We start from the raw sequence: 16,241 nt of genomic DNA on the forward strand, positions 1-16,241 counted from the left end.
AGCACTGTGATTTTGACCTTCGACCTGGGAACAGTGCTGATAACACCGATGTTTTTAGTTATGGCTCAAATGTTTAGTCTGACCTAGGACTTCGAGTCTCATGGTCTGCCAGGGTGGAGGGGAAGCCGGGAGGAAGCAGAGACTTGACCCAAACTAGCCAAAGAGGTATTCCACCCACAGCACGTCATGCCGAGGATGTAAACTGGGAGTTACACAGAAGGGCTAGTTCACTGCTCGACCGGGCTGGGTATGGGTTGGTGGGTGATACTGTATTCTCTTCCCTTGTTATTTCCCTTATCATTATTATTATCGGTGGTAATAGCAATGGTTTGTGTTATACCTTAGTTACTAAACTGTTCTTTTCTCAACCTGTGGGAGTTACATTCTTTCGATTTTCCTCCCCATCCCTCTGGGAGCGGGGGGAGGGAAGAACGGGATGTGGGGGAGTGAGAGAGAGACTGCGTGGCTGATTTGTGGCTGATTTATGGCTGAGCTGAAACCATGACATAAGTAAACTAGTGCTTCAGGCAATGTATTGACATCTGTAAATTTGTAAAGGTTTTTAATTGTGACCTTGTTTTCATCTGTTAATAGATTGAGTGGGTTGTTCCCTTTCAAAGACTGATATTTTGCTGGGTATATAAATGCGTGCATTGAAAAGGTAAAGGCGCTGTAAGAGGAGCTAAAATGCTGGGATTAGGATGTGTAAATGACTGTGCATGTTTGCCAGAGGAATTACTAATTCTTTATCAAAATCTGTTGGCCACTATTTTCTATTTTGCTTCTTGCATCTCTGTGGGTGTATGTGGTTTACCGTATATGTTTTGTTTTGTGTTTTAGGTCCTGCAGCATGTCCGTCTACCACTGCTGAGTCCCAAGTTTCTTGTGGGTACAGTGGGTTCTGATCCACTTATTAAGAGTGATGAGGAATGCCGGTAAATCTCCTCATTGGTTTACACAATGGGATTTCATTGCATTGCATCTGTTCTCTAAAACTGTGCTGATTTGTCAGTGGTAAATGGGTAATATCTCACAATTTCCTCTCTTGCAACTGGGAGAAGAAGAGAGGCAAGAAAAAGTGTTTTCTGTTTGCATAATAGTTAGTGGTGTGCCCTAGAAATGTTTTTGTTCTCTCAAGTTTGCAGTGAAATAGTAAACTTTAAGTGTATTTCCCACAATGGCAGTAAAGTGATGAGTTTACGTTTTGACTTGACCTATTCATGCACTTACATAACTTGTGAATACGTGAAGTGTGTGACTGATGACAGTAGAAGCCAGCAATAGTTTTGATTTGTATCTTCTCCTGAGACTGCTATCAGGTGAACTTTGGGGATTAATATTTTCCTATCTTCCACAGGGATCTAGTGGATGAAGCTAAGAACTATCTCCTGTTGCCCCAAGAGCGGCCACTGATGCAAGGACCAAGAACTAGGCCACGCAAACCGATACGCTGTGGAGAAGTGCTCTTTGCAGGTACGTATAGCTCCTGCTGTCTTAGGTCAGAAGAATCTGTTCTGGGTTTTCTGGTGGTAGTGTTCTTGGAAGGCCAGTCCTCACAACATATTTCTGAAGTGACCCGTGCATTAATATTTGGAGGTTTGAGTTAATTTTCACATTCTTGCTCGTTTCTTTGATGCTATGACCACCACAGTACTTCCAAAGTTACATTAATAGTCTTGAAAATCACATTCTGTCTTCTAATTGTAGTTCTTAAGAGTGAGTAACTCGAGGATGGTAAGTGGATTAAGACTCACAAAGTCCAGAGGGATAATTTGTACCAGGCACACACAGAGTACATGAGCTCAGTGCATTGTTATGACACTGTTTTTTGTGCTTGGTTCTTACAGTGGGGGGCTGGTGTAGCGGGGATGCAATTTCCAGTGTCGAGCGCTATGACCCTCAAACCAATGAGTGGCGGATGGTGGCTTCTATGAGCAAAAGACGCTGTGGTGTTGGAGTCAGTGTTTTGGATGATCTTCTTTATGCTGTGGGAGGCCATGATGGTTCCTCTTATCTTAACAGTGTAGAAAGGTAGGTCTCCAGAAGGCCAGTGTACAAGATGTATGATCTATGATGCTATGTTAACTCTGAATGCCTAAATCTGGGTAAAGCCTCTTAAAAATGAATTCATTTTGCCAGCTCTGTTGTTGTTCTGTTGAAAACCTGAAATTTATACTATGTTATATACATTTCCTCCTCCCTTATGTACCCTTTCAATATTGTGTTGGTTTACTGCTGAACTGGGACTTAATGTATAACAGCTTGTGGCATGTTATCCCCAGCTTAATGAGACAACACACAGCCTTTGGTATAAGGAAGGTATATATAAGAGGTGGGTCTGGGTATAATTGGTGGGAGGAGTGCTGATCCTGGTTAACCTTCTTTGCAATTGTGGCCTTGTTTTTGGCATTATTGAGGAAAGTGAGGTTACAGTAAGCATTTCTTAGATGTTGAGGGAAAGATCCTGGAATTTTATTGTGGAGTGGAAACTAAAGATTTAAGGAACTTTGGCACTTACACAGAAGAAGGAAAATAGGTCGGTTTTACACCTGTGAAAGACTTAAGTCAGAAAAGCTTTACCAGGCTTCATATGGCAATCCCCATACCTAAAAGCCGTAAGACTCAAGCACTCCTAGTACTCTAAATCTTGGTCCTGTAACAAATACAGAGAACTATATACACATATATATGAATAATATACACATATGAATCTGTTTTCTCCTTGAGCCTTTCCTTTCCACATACCTCCTTGCATACTCCCAGGTTCCCAAATCATAACCCTAGCCTTACATGTCCTGTGTCCTGCACTTTTCTTCTATGCACCATATTTTCTTGTCTCTGGATTCCCAAGTCCATCTTGCTCTTTCATCCTTTTATCTTGAAATGCAGGTCCTAGTGCAGGCTGAGTTCTTGTGTGAACCTCAGAAAACATGCAGCAGAGTAATAACTCGGGCTGCTGCTCTTTGCATAGAAGCAAGTTACCACATGTCAGCCAGTCTCTGGTAACCTGCTCCCTTATGGACCTGAACCTTTGATCTTCAGTTTGAGTCATCTCACGCAGCAGTTTGAACATCCCTGGAATAACATGTATTGGATGCATTATATGACTCAGAGGTTTTGTCTAACTTACAAATAGCTGCATTGCAGTCTAAACTCAAGACAGGCAGGTTTCATTGCCTTAGTAGCTCCCAAGCATGAGAGAGTCTGAAACATACCTAGACAAGCAATTTACACTATTTGGTATGTTTTCTCTAGGTATGATCCAAAGACCAATCAGTGGAGCAGTGATGTGGCCCCCACCAGTACCTGCAGGACCAGCGTTGGAGTAGCAGTTCTTGGAGGCTACCTCTATGCTGTGGGTGGCCAGGATGGTGTCTCTTGTCTAAACATTGTAGAAAGGTACTTTCTGATTAAAAAAAGTGGGGCTCAGGGAGAAGAAGGCCTCTTAGAAGGTGCAATTGATGCAGATGAGCTGGAGAAAGAGCGATTGCTGCACAGATCTCACAGGGATTTTTGTTTGAACAGAGTAAGGTTTCTGCCCCTTTATGAAGTTTAGACACTTCACTAAGCTTTGTTGTTTATTCTTCTGCCAGGTATGATCCCAAAGAAAACAAGTGGACTCGAGTGGCTTCTATGAGCACCAGGCGCCTGGGAGTTGCAGTGGCTGTGCTGGGGGGCTTCCTTTATGCTGTGGGAGGCTCTGATGGAACTTCTCCTCTCAATACTGGTATGGCTATTGCTGTCCCTTAACTGCAGTCAGCACTTGTCGTGGTCCTGTTTGTCCTTTATGTCCCCAGATGGCTTTTGATTGTTTTAGTGATCAGTTTGTAGTGTTTTTTTCTTCTTAAAATACAATTCTTGCCATATAGTAATTCAGTCTCCAGGCTTGGGAGCACCTATGGCCTGCTTATGTCTTGCTTTTTTTTTTTTTCTTGTTGCTGCATTTGGCAGTGTCCTGAATACAATACTTTGATCATTTGCATAATAGTTGCAAGCATGTCTTTTTCTTCTTTTTTTTTTTTTCTTTCCCCTGCAGTAACCCTTTTCTGCTCTAGGAAGGAAACTGCTAAAGGTAAAACTACTGCAAGATGGTTATGCAGGTCAGTTTGCAGCATTGCCAGCTCCCTCTTGAGTGAAGATGCTGAATGTGATTGACTGTAGGGCTGGAGACAGGAGAGATAATAGAGTTCTGTAGGACAAAAGCATTAGAGTGAGAGATAACAAACTGGTTCGTCATATTTTTGGTGTGTGGAAATTGTAACGTCTTCAAAGATTGAACAATGCTTTGAATGGAGGTTCAAAAGTGCTAACCCCCAGTGTGTCATTTCCTCTGCAGTGGAACGCTACAATCCCCAGGAGAACCGCTGGCACACAATTGCACCTATGGGGACAAGGAGGAAGCACCTGGGCTGTGCAGTATACCAAGACATGATATATGCTGTGGGAGGCAGAGATGATACAACAGAGCTCAGTAGTGCTGAAAGATACAACCCTCGAACCAACCAGTGGTCTCCTGTTGTGGCCATGACATCCCGCCGGAGTGGAGTGAGTTTGGCTTGGTTTTCTTGTTTATACTATACATAATCATGTAGTGAAAACATAGTATAGTGTCATCTTGTGAGGTTTTTCTCTTGCTTCCTCTGTACCTTCACCTCTCTTCTGTGAGAGGAAAGGGGGAAAAGTTTTGCAAAAAGTCAAAGATCTTTAGCAAGACTGGAGAATGAAGTGGTAGTCATATCATTCCATAAACATGTGTAACATGCCTGAGGATGGGGAAATGGAGTCATTTGAGGATCTTTTTAGTAGTTTTGGTCCCTTGTATGGAGTCAGCTACTTAGGTCTGAAACAGAAGAGTTCTTCAGTTTTTTACTTGGTGATGTAGCCTTACTTGGTATGAGATACTCTTAGAGAACAGTATCAAAACTGGTAACCGACTCTTTGGGTGAATTAGGAGATAAACATACTTGCATAGAAGAGCAAGCTAGGAAATTGGGCAAGCAGGTGTTCAGATATAGACTTCATCAAAGTCTTTTACTTGCGTTGAGATGTGTGTGGGAAAGTTTCTGGGCTTTTGGTTAGTATGTTGCCTTTCTTCACTGAATCCTGTGAATGCTGGAAGTTGCAGCATGTCATCAACTGCTAATCTTAGAGCTTTCGGTATACTTACTTGAAAAAAGCGGTTTAAGTAGTCATTGTGCTTAGGCACATGCAAATGCCATGAATATTTCTCATTGGATAGAATCATAGGATGGTTTGGGTTGCAAAGGACCTCGAGATCATCTTATTTCCACACCCTCTGCCATGGGCAGGGACACATTCCATTAGACCAGGTCACTCAAGGCCTTGAACACTGCCAGGGAGGGAGCATCCAAAACGTGGGCAGCTGGTTCCAGTGCCTCACCACCTTCACAGTAAACAATTTCTTCCTTATATCTAAGCTAGATCTCCCCTGTTTAAATTTGAACCCATTGACCCTGGTTGTATCACTACGGTCCCTCATGAAGAGTACTGAATTCTGTAGTAAAGAGTGGACTAATTCTTTCTGTAAATTAGCATTTCTTTGTCTAGTGAGGCAAGTATGAATCATAATTTGAGCAACTACTGGTTTTGGAGGCAGAGAACACATATTTATTTCCATCAAGACATAGTTTGCTGTCCAGTGCTGTCCTTTTTAGTTAATGATCAGGCATTGACTTTTCATGAGCTGCTTCTCTATTTGCTTTCTGTAAGCTGCTAAACAGATGCATCTGTATCTGCAGCCCTCCTGAGTTTTCCAACTTTCTCAGAGCCAAAACAAGCACTTTATATTGTGTTCTTGTATTTTCTCTGTTATGTCACAAGATGTTTTCACTGAAACGATCTTCCTAAACCACAGAACTATTGGAGATTTCAGTGACTTTTTTTTGTGCTTCGGCAGAAAAAAGAGAAATGCTGGAATCCAGGATGCTTACAGATGGTCCAAGCCCCCAGCCTGAGAGGAGCAAGCCAGGGGCTTACATATGGGTCCCTAGTTCAAGCAAGTGTTCCAGGCTGTAGGCTGGTAGATATTCTGGTGCATGCATGTCACACTTGAAGAATTTCAGTCCAGGACATAGTAAGTTTTGTCTGACAAAGGCTTAGATTCTCATGTATCTATTATAATTCTGGCAGTTCTAGTTCTTTTAGCTGGTAATAAGGGGAACCTTCTGCTTCTTCTCTAAGAGACTCTCTGTTTTGAGATAACTTTTCATGTCTCATTATTTTTAGGCTATTTTATTTGCCCTTCCCCCAACCCAAAAGCCTCTACTGCAGACTGCCTTTCACCAAACATGGTTATTAAATCCTTTTAATTCTAACCCTGCTTTTCAGGACCTGTCTTTGCAGGACATCCCAGCTAAGTAGCTGCTACCTGTGGTGCTTGTTTTTCAGGTTGGCCTTGCCGTGGTGAATGGACAGCTGATGGCAGTAGGGGGTTTTGATGGCACAACATACTTGAAGACCATTGAGGTGTTTGATCCAGATGCTAACACATGGAGGTAACTGTTAAGTTTTTGAAACAATCAAAAAGCAATCTCCAGCTGTACCTGCTGCCACCCAGCTGGAGGTGTCCCAGACAAATCAGAAGTGTGATGTACACTGTAGTGAAGAGCTCATGTGTGGTAGCCAGCATAACATTGACATTGTGTCTTGTTGGCTTGCATGGAAGTGTAAGAACTACACTTTGAAAAATGTCACAGAATGTCATTTACCTACAGCATCCCCATGTCTATGACTGTGGCAGTTGAGAAACATTTTCTTGTAGATTTCTGCTTGAATTCCAGTCATTGACAGCATTTTAAGTAAAACTAGAGTGAGATTGTGACAGTTTTCCCATCTAAGTATCCAACAGATTTAACCAACACCTGATGAATAAAGTTGCATTGCATCTTTTGCAGGTGGGAACATGTACAGGTTATTGAGACTCAGAGGAAATAAATGATTTGGCAGGCTTGTTGGGTAGCAAGCAAAAGGTCATACTAAAACCTAGTATGTTTTTAATACTGCTTCTGAATGTAACACAAATGGACCACACTGAGAGATGCCCCTTCTGTTTAGTTTGGGCTGAATCTCTTCCGCTTCTCAATAAAACAGCTTGCCCTTAACAAAAAGAGCTCACAGTCATGAGGCAAAATTAAGCCTACTCATTTTTTTCTCTCAAGCTGAGGCTCTGATTTCCAAATCCTTTTGGAGGAGCTGAAACAGAACACTTCAAGCATATGATGTTCTTCCCCTTTAAATCTGCAAGACAGCAATTAGAAGAATGTCATCAGATTTATAAGCTGAGAGAAATAATATGAAGTTGCTGATCAAAAAATGTATACTGAGCAGAAAAGAAACAGGAAATATAGCCTTTTTAGTAATAACTACCTTGAAATCAGTTGCTTGTGTATTTATTCCCAAATCTAATTAGTACAAAATTTAAAGCTCCTATGGGTATTCTTGCTGCATTAGTAATCTGACAGGAGTGGGGAATAGAAGTTAATGTCTTTATTCCTTCCAGCCTAGTAATACTAGTAGATTAACTCTTTCCTGTTGAGATAAGCTGTCATAAGAAGCAGTGGAGAAATTTCCCCTTGTTTGTGGAGCTTTGGACAGTGCTTTTTGAACTGCTGAGAAAACCAGTTGAGTAGAGAGTAATATGTACTTTATATTCCTTAGCTTGAATGGCTTCAGCTCTTCCCAGTGACAGTAATAACATGTCAGGAGTTACTGCTTGGGCTAGCATTCACAGAAAGTTAGGAGGTTGCTCAGTGTATTTGCTTGTGGTTTTCTCCCACTAAATTCAGTATAGCTGATAACATCTGCAGTCTTTTCTTTCGTTTGCTGAACTTCTTGCTCTGTGAAGGTTATTTTTTGCATCACCCAACTGAGAAATGCTTCTGATGCAGTCTGGATTTAGCAAATTGCATTGGTAAGAGTTGTTTAAAAACTTGCTTCTCCCACTTCTGCCAGCAGACTTCAGTGGCACAGAGGGGAATATGCAGCTGAATTGAGTAGGGATCAGATTTCCATATGAAATGTAGGCACCATTCCGGTAACGTATTTCAGAGAAACAGATGGTGCTTCAGATGAGTTGTACCTTGGTTGGATCAGCTGAATTTTTGGTATTAGAAATATAAAAAAAAATAGTTGAATTGTGAATAGCTAAACCTATTCTTGCTCCTGTGTTATCCAAAATGTAGCCCAAGGTTAACTATAGTCTACAGAGTTCTCTTCTATCTTGTACATTACCAGATGGGGAAAGCAAGTGATTGAGAAAACTGCAGTGTCAAAATGAGAAGCAGTTTCTGCTTTGAGAAAGGAATGAGCAAATACTGCTGTTTACCTTGGAAGTATGTAAGTTGACTGCTACCCAGCTTCTTACTTGTCATGGTCCGCTTTAACCAGAGGTTAACAATGGTGTAATTGTGCTCACAAAGGATGGTTCAGTCTTTCCCATGTTAGCTGCATGAAGGACATAAACCAGTGACCACTGAAACCTTGTCTTTGCAGGTTGTATGGTGGTATGAATTATCGGCGGCTGGGAGGAGGAGTAGGTGTTATCAAAATGACACACTGTGAATCCCATATATGGTAAGCATCAAGAGGGAGGGAGACCCCATGCTTCTCATTCCAAGAAAAACTGAAGAGACTTGTTGACACTGGACCTCTTTGCAGTTCTAGTATGCACAGTCTAGATCCAATATAACTCTTTGCCAGCGACTCTTTCTATGGAATCGTAAAAATGACTTCTGTGAGAGCGTGCCTGCTGGGAGACCATGTTGTCAGACCCCAGGGAACCACTGGACAAAAGTAGAGGTGTTGCTTATGTCCGTATTTTTTCTAAATAGTCTACATTTTTGAATAAACCAAACTGTAAAAGTTACTGTAATGTAAACAGTGCCGATGTAGAAACTATATGCTACACTGGGAGTCTGGCAAGGAGGAGGGTTTCCTGACTTCCCTCCTGTTGTGTGAGCAGTGGATGTGGCAGCTGTGTGGTGGGCGAAAGAGGAAAGTGATAAAGAAAACTTTGCTTTTGCCTTATTTACAGAGAGCTTCAAAAAAGTACTTGACCTGCAAGGTGCCACCTTTGCACGGAAGCTTTTCTGTGCACAGAGTATATTTATTTTTTCATTTAATTTGTATCACATGTTTTCTTTGTACTGCTTACAGTGATAATTCCAGCTTTTTATATACCTGTATGTGCATATATATATGTATTTTATATATATGTATATGTACATGTGCAATTTGAGTTCTGATAAACTGGCAGTAGGGCAGGGCTATGTCCTGCCAGCTACTGTGGTTCCAGCCCTTATGGTATGATTTAGGGTCTCTTAAGAGAGTACAGGAGCTGTGAGGATGGGTGCCCTGAGTATCTTTTCAGTCTTGCTGAAGGCAAGGAGTAGAACTGGAACTCTCATTTATCAACTGAATCAGTGAAGTGCCCAAAAAGGGTGAGAGTGAAAAGGATTTCAAATTAATGCCTTTTTACTGTACAGTGTATGGTACAAAAGTTCAGCTTTTGTCTCTCCCCTCCCCTGTGTAAACCTAGAAACAACTAGTTGTTGCTTACTTATAAAAAACATTTTCTCACATTGGCTGCTAGGTATCAGTTCTTGTCTAAAGCTGGGATGCAGGTGTCATCTGATAATTCTGACTAGCTTAGGTCAATGCTCACCTCTCAGGTTCTTGCTAGAATGCCAGACACACAGTCAGCTCCTGCTAAAAAAAAATTTAGACCAGCATCTTAGCTGCCCTCCAGCCTGTTATCTGTGTCTTTAGAATTCCTGTTGTAAAACACTGGCCATGATGAGATGGTACCCTCCCTATTAGTGATTTTTATTATTTTTATGCACTTTGCCTGTGTGTGTTTAGAACAGGAAAATGTAGGAAACTCATTAAAGAGTTTGGAGGGGATGGACTGTTTGCTGGCACTATGAGTAACTCATGTTTCAGTGACTGTGAAGGCATCTGGGAGGAGAGGAAGGAGAAACTATCAACTCAAAGGTTCTGATACGTTTGTACTGTAATTTCTGTCTAGTATGAAAGAACAACTTTCTGCACCTGATAAAAATTTGGACCTTACTAAATCTGATTTTGAAAGAGTAAGAGGACTGCAAATTTTTGAGATGGAAAAGGCAGTGCTGACATCTTAAGTTTTTTAACTTACATAGTTTGATTCATGTAACTCAAATTTTAATGTGCTTGAATATAGTAAAAAATACACTACAGTAATAAATGGGCCAGTTAAAACTTTTTTAAAAGTCCCTCTTCCCTTAACGGTCGGTATTCTTGTGTTTACATATGAAGATCATTTGCACCTTTACAAGGAAAACAAGTATTCTGTAAACAAATGTTTACATGTATCATTTATGCTTTTTTCTAGCATGAGTAACTTGTATAAATAGTGCTATCTTAATAAATTTCTTCTATGCTGTTCTTGGTTTGTTCCCTTGGGTGAAAGCAGTGGACATTGTATAGTTTGTGTGAACACAGATGCTGGTTTGGTTTTGGTTTTTGTTTTTTTCCAGGTACCAGTCCAAGTAAAACAGGCTTAAAACTCTGCTGTTTATTGCCACCCTCAATTGCTTAGAAGCACATCATTCAGAAACAGCTTTTTCTCTAAGAAAGCAGCCATACTACCTGGATGAATCTAGCTCTGGTCATTTTACTGCAGTTATCATTGAGGGCTATACTCCAATTTGTAGATGTTAAATTGGAGAAAGTAAGTTTTTATTTTAGCAGTACCTTAAAGCTAGGCTGTAGTAGATGTATGTATACATAGCAAAGCATCAGTTTTGAAAGCAGAGTATGGCCATAGTTGATATATGCACTCCACTGGAGTTTCACATGCTATTAGACTGTGTTCTTAAGGCAAAGAACTAGTTAAAAGAGGCTATATGGAATTTAGGTTTTTAGAGATTTATTCAAATTTGTTGGAAAGAGCTGAGCATTAGATTTAAAACTAAGCCATGGGTGTAACGGTGGTGTTTTCAAATCAAGTACAGGTGCCAGTTATATCAGACCTACTGCTTTACCCAGTGTTCCTCTGAATAAAGATAGCAAACTTTGTCTAAGACGTTTAATAAAAGGAAACTAAAGCACCAGAAGTGATAGTTTAAATGTGCTGTCAAAACCTTCAGGAAATTGCTTAGCTGCTTCTGTAGGATAAGAGCACTTTACAGACTGCAACCTCTACAAACAAAAATAATCCATCTTCAACTAGTAAACAAAAACTAAAACCAAGTGCATGTTTTTTTTAATAATCTATTTACAGAATTAGCTAAAGTAGATTAGGAACTAGGTGTGCAGTTACATCACATTAGGTGGTTAAATATTTGCATGGCTGGTTCATCTCCCTGTGTGGGGAGAAGGAAGAATGTTTTTAGTGACAGCTGACAAATCCTAAAATTACATGGTTGGCCAAAGAAGGGAAACTTGTCCCTGTTTAGGGGAGCATCACAGCACAAACTCCTCAGACCTCACAGATGGTGCAGAAGTGTGAAGTTATTACAAGTGAGTTGTATAAGAAACTAGACTTTAAATTTTGCTGCTCACAGAATTACTTAATAGGTAACAACGAGTAGTTAAATCAGGTAAACACCATACAAGTATATATTTAAGCAGGCATTCTTGGTCTTTACTTAGCTCAAGACCAATGTGTTGGTAAAAAATGGCAAATAATATTTAGTACTGTAACACAAAATTATAACACTTGACATGTGTTTACTCACTTTCTGCTTGTTTAGGCTATGATTAGGGCACTGTCCACCAGCTGTCTGAAATCCTGCCTACTGTAGTAGAGATCTAGGTTAAAATTTTAGCACCTATAGCTCCAACCCCAAGAACTCTGGAGCCTACAAGATTACATCAAAGATAAAAACCATCAGGCAAAGCACAGTAAATACCTATCTTATCCACAGCCCTTAATTTCTGATGTATTAACTAACTCATCTAAGACAGCCAACAGGCTGGATACAAAAGGCAGTTGTCAGGCTCATGCTGTTCAACTTAGCCCAACAGGACACAGATGAACTATTACCAACTGGCCTTAGCAAGATACAAAGGAATTTAGAAACCTGGATTTTTCTGTCCTGGGTTGCACAGCATGCACCCTTTCTCAGGGGTGTTTGACTCTGTGTTTAGATTGGCCCAAGAGTAGTCGCAGTTGAGCCAAGATTAAGGTTGGTATAGCTTAAGCTATCTACTTAAGTGAAAACCAACTTGCTATTTGAAAGAACAGAAATACCTGACAGCAAGCTGCATCCAAGAATTTGCAAAGTTTATCTCCTAGCCCCTGGCTGATACCTGTATCTCTGATGTAATACACATAAATGAACAGAATCACTATGATAAAGGTGCCTAAGAAGCTACTAGTATAGTTTGTAATGTAGCCCTTCTTTAGGGCACAAATGTCTGCTTGTCTTTACTGTGCATGACACTGAATTACAGCTAGAGTCGAGTGCAGGAGTTAAAGAGTCCAGTTTTGGCCACTCAGCATGAAAGCAAAGAAGATGCTGCAGGAATGACTTTCTACTTGATTTCTCAGCATATATCTTCCAGCAGTAGCCTCTTCAGCATGATTTCCTGAAATGACTCTCACTGTATCTGAGAGATTGCTAGTTCTGTCAGTAGCATCAGCACTTCAATTACATATTGGCTTTGTAGAAACTGCAAGAAAGAAAAAAAAAAAAAAGGCATGTAAAAATATTACAGTTGCCAGATTTCCACACCTTTAAATGGCTGAAAACCAGCTACATGTTCCATGTGTCTAGTCAGCTTCTCTGTTGTTTGCACAGTACCTTTGTTACTGTTTTGACCCTGGATATGGGAAGATACACATGCCTACATGCTCTCCTTTCAGAGCCCTCAGTCTTCTGCTCCTGTCCCACGTGAAGCAGGGTATCTTAAGAACTGTCCTGCTCCTACTCCAACTTTTTTGGAAGCTGAGAATCCTAGCACTCCTGCTCCTTCAGCTACCTCCCTTCTTTCGGAAGGCCAGGAAGGACATTGCCAATTTCCTTGAACACCCCTATTTTCCTATACCACATATATTCCTATTATGGAAGAGCCATAACTGAGTTTACACAACAGACATTCCAGAAGAGAATTTTCTTTTCTTCAGAAAGCCTATTCGGTTGAATACCATTTGTGTTTATTTAAGTGCAAAAAGTGTTTCAGCCACTTTTAAACTCCTGCAGATAAAAAGAAGCAATGCAACACTAACATTTAGCATTTGCAATTCTGCTGAAGGCCAGAATTGTTAAGAGATGCTTATCAGCAAAGTTTATTATCTCTCATTTGATGAGCACATGCTCCAGGAAAGAGGTGCATGAGGGGGGTCCTAGTTACAGCCTCTAACGTTCGCTCTGTACCCAGAATAATAAGGGCAGTGTGTCGTAGATGGAATTTAAGCAATTGCTTTTACACAAACTGTTCTTTAACTCAGACTTAAGAAACTTCAGAAAGGATTAAACCTCCGTGATTTTAAAAGACATTGTAGATACCTCTATAGGAAGACCAGTGCACCTTTATGAAAAGAGTTATAAGTGAAGTAGTTTTAAGCAAAACATTTTGACTCTTAAAATCGTCTTTTGTTTCACACACAAATTACTTTTATATAGCAGGTTAATTATATTTGTCTTCTGCCTGTTTTAATAACTGCAGTACTGGAAAGCTAGTATTATTCTTTTAAGGTTTTTTTTTATTAAGTCTGGGATCTTTTTAAGCTTCAGTACTGGGCAATGGGCAAAGAAATTTTCCTGTTCATACCACAGCTAATACACCTATTTCTGGCCCAAGACTAGGGTTAGTAGCTTCTGTTGCAGTACAGCGGTAAAATACTGTATTGATAGCCTGAACTCCAGAACCAGTTATGACTAATAAAACCCAAGGGCTTAACAATTTCTTAAAGGAAATAATGCATAAGAAACATGAAACCTTCATTTTTAAGAGTAAGGCATTTCTAGAGAGGTACAACTATTTTTTTTGGTCGCACATTAGTTAGGACAGTGTGCTACTTTAAACATCACCTTTATAATCCCATCACAGTGTGCTGAGGCAACTGTTGTAGAAACTTTCACCAGTTTTGTAGCTGACAAGTGGATCTTGAAGTGTCTGTGGAAGTGATAGTAAAGGCAATCCATAAAGACATCCACCTCTTCTTGTGTTACCTCTCCTGGAGTTTTTTGGACTGTGTCCCACAGAGCTTTTGCATCCTCTGGATGAATGGCATATGAAATATTCAGAGACTGGGGAAGATTGGGTACAGAGAAAAGAAGTTCCATAGCAGATGCATTTTCTTCCAACTTGCGTCCAGTCCACATAGCTGCCATCCAACTGAGATTGAGAGGGCTAATGGTTAAACGGTGGAAGCAGCAGTCAAAAGTCTTTTGAAACCAACTTCCAACAATGGATGTGTAACTCTCTGCCCCATTAGCAAGAAACACAGGTAAACAAGTGAAGTCTGCTGGCATGTTCTTGGAAAGATCATCTCCACACACACAACAGAACCAGCCCGACCATACCAGTTTCTCTTCTGACTTCTTTTGGGAAGCTTTTGATCGCAAAGAAAGCTGGGATAGGGAAGAGAAGCATTTGAATGCTACAGAACAAGGTAGGACTTTTTTTAGCCTTTTTTTTTTTTTTTGTTCGTTTTATAATCTCAAGCATTTGGTACATTTTTTTCTCAGGAACCTCACATACAACATTATTTTCTGCAAAGGTCATACAGTTATTCAGTCTGTTACATCCCTAAAAGACATGTGCAATTCTGTTGAAAACAGCAGGAAAAGCACTTAATTAGGAATGGTACTGAGAATTAAACTTATGTTGCTTAATTCAGAAGAGCCAAGCCATGGTACACACTGATCATTGCCATATTGAACTTGGCATTTCAACAGCATCTTGTCAAGGCATTTTGGAAATGCTGATTAGACTTGAGCTATGGCCACAAGGTAGGATTATGCCAACTTCACCCAGGAAGTTCTTGCTGTTAATTGACTGCTCACTAAAAAAAATAGATGAGGATTGCTCCTTGTAGTCTTACTCTGATCTTATAAAAAAGTTTAAACTCAAAATTGCGTTACTTGTGTTCCAGTTAAAAATAGACCAGGTTCACTTATATTAAATTTCAAGAGACACTACAGTAGTTACCACACAGAGCTAGGGTTTAATTGTGGGTTGTTTTTTTTTTTTTTAGGAGTGGTGGTGTGTGGGTGTTTTTTGTTGTTTTTTTTTTTTTTTAGAGGTAGAGCGTTTTATGACACCAAAAGCAACTTGCAAATCTCAATTACAGTTATCAATACGGCCGGGAAGGATCCTTACCTGCACGAGAACTGCAGCCTCGTCTTCGTCACTACCTTTCAGGTCTGGAAGGCTGGAGATAGCCACTTTGATGTCCAGCTCAACCCCTACTTCCACCGCCAGCCCCTTCTGCTTCTCGCCGGCGATATACGCACTCAGGAGTTTAGTGTAAGCCTTCAGATGAGCGCTAGAGAATTTATACAGAGGAGTCACACTGTATAAGGCCCACTGCTTGCGCAGTAGAAACGCTGTTGCCTGGGAATCTAAGTTTCCCTAAAGAAAATAAACAAACAAATACATACATACATAAATTGAAATAAGAACACACACCCTCCCTTTCCCCAGCGGTGAGGAACAGCTTCCCCAGTCTGGGCTTGCAGGAGGACCCCCAGCCGGCCCGGCTCCACCGCCGCTCGCAGTCTCTGCCCGAACACGCAGAGATTTCCCGCCTGGCAGCACCACGGGAGCGGTGCCTAGCGGGAGACGGCAGCACTGAGACGAGTCCCACATAACGCGGGAACAGCGGAGGAGCGAGCTCGGCCGAGGGCCGAAAGGATAAGTAGGACTCACCGCATCCACCACCCAGTCCTACCTGCAGCAGCAGCCGACCGCTGGGGCTGAGGCCGCACCGCCCGTGAGCTCGCCCAAATGGCAGCCCCCACGACAGCTGCCCCATGCTGGGCAGCGTCCGCGCCGCCCCATCCAGCGACTCCATGACTAGCAACGACCCGCAGCACCACTCCCCGCCAGTCACTGTTTGAACTCTCTTCCCGTCAGCCCCGCGGAGCCGGAAGTGGGGAAGGACCCAGTCTTCTCCGATGCAGCTACGCTGCTGGGCCTAAGAGCGAGAAGGTGTTTCCTGGTGAGCTGGGGGTAGTAGGCCTTATCGTGAGGTGACTTGTCTGCTGCAGCTGGGCCCCGCCTGGCCCTGG

At 41.4% G+C, this 16,241-nt stretch overlaps 2 protein-coding genes and 1 long non-coding RNA gene across 7 annotated transcripts in view; 1 reads left to right on the plus strand and 2 right to left on the minus strand.

The window, feature by feature from the left end:
- KLHL20 (kelch like family member 20) overlaps positions 1-11,839 on the plus strand; it is a 30,181-nt gene extending 18,342 nt beyond the window's left edge. For 3 of the 5 annotated variants that reach the window (XM_061345531.1, XM_061345534.1, XM_061345530.1), the window contains 9 exons: positions 841-935; positions 1,358-1,473; positions 1,848-2,031; positions 3,256-3,399; positions 3,594-3,727; positions 4,337-4,545; positions 6,409-6,515; positions 8,512-8,592; positions 8,677-10,443. In XM_061345531.1, the coding sequence (XP_061201515.1) occupies positions 841-935; positions 1,358-1,473; positions 1,848-2,031; positions 3,256-3,399; positions 3,594-3,727; positions 4,337-4,545; positions 6,409-6,515; positions 8,512-8,592; positions 8,677-8,707 (1,101 nt within the window). In that variant the 3' untranslated portion in view covers positions 8,708-10,443. Of the gene's footprint in view, positions 1-840; positions 936-1,357; positions 1,474-1,847; positions 2,032-3,255; positions 3,400-3,593; positions 3,728-4,336; positions 4,546-6,408; positions 6,516-8,511; positions 10,444-10,535 lie in introns of those variants that run through there. The other 2 variants (XM_061345532.1, XM_061345533.1) reach the window with 2 other exon arrangements.
- On the minus strand, positions 4,031-8,530 carry LOC133207996 (uncharacterized). The gene is made up of 2 exons (XR_009724206.1): positions 8,345-8,530; positions 4,031-4,163 (listed from the first exon to the last, which is right to left on the minus strand). It is a non-coding gene; the product is annotated as an uncharacterized LOC133207996 (long non-coding RNA).
- Positions 11,840-12,334: 495 nt separating the features above from the next.
- CENPL (centromere protein L) lies at positions 12,335-16,098 on the minus strand. The gene is made up of 4 exons (XM_061345535.1): positions 15,902-16,098; positions 15,331-15,582; positions 14,037-14,579; positions 12,335-12,675 (listed from the first exon to the last, which is right to left on the minus strand). The coding sequence occupies exons 1-4, from the start codon at positions 16,022-16,024 to the stop codon at positions 12,604-12,606; spliced, it is 990 nt and encodes a 329-aa protein (XP_061201519.1). The 5' UTR covers positions 16,025-16,098; the 3' UTR covers positions 12,335-12,603.
- Between the last annotated feature and the right edge of the window lie 143 nt (positions 16,099-16,241).

The sequence above is a fragment of the Neopsephotus bourkii genome, unplaced genomic scaffold (assembly GCF_033783945.1).
Source record: "Neopsephotus bourkii isolate Nb327-2 ecotype Australia unplaced genomic scaffold, CSIRO-AGI_Nbou_v1 NB_234, whole genome shotgun sequence".
Classification (NCBI taxonomy): domain Eukaryota; kingdom Metazoa; phylum Chordata; class Aves; order Psittaciformes; family Psittacidae; genus Neopsephotus; species Neopsephotus bourkii.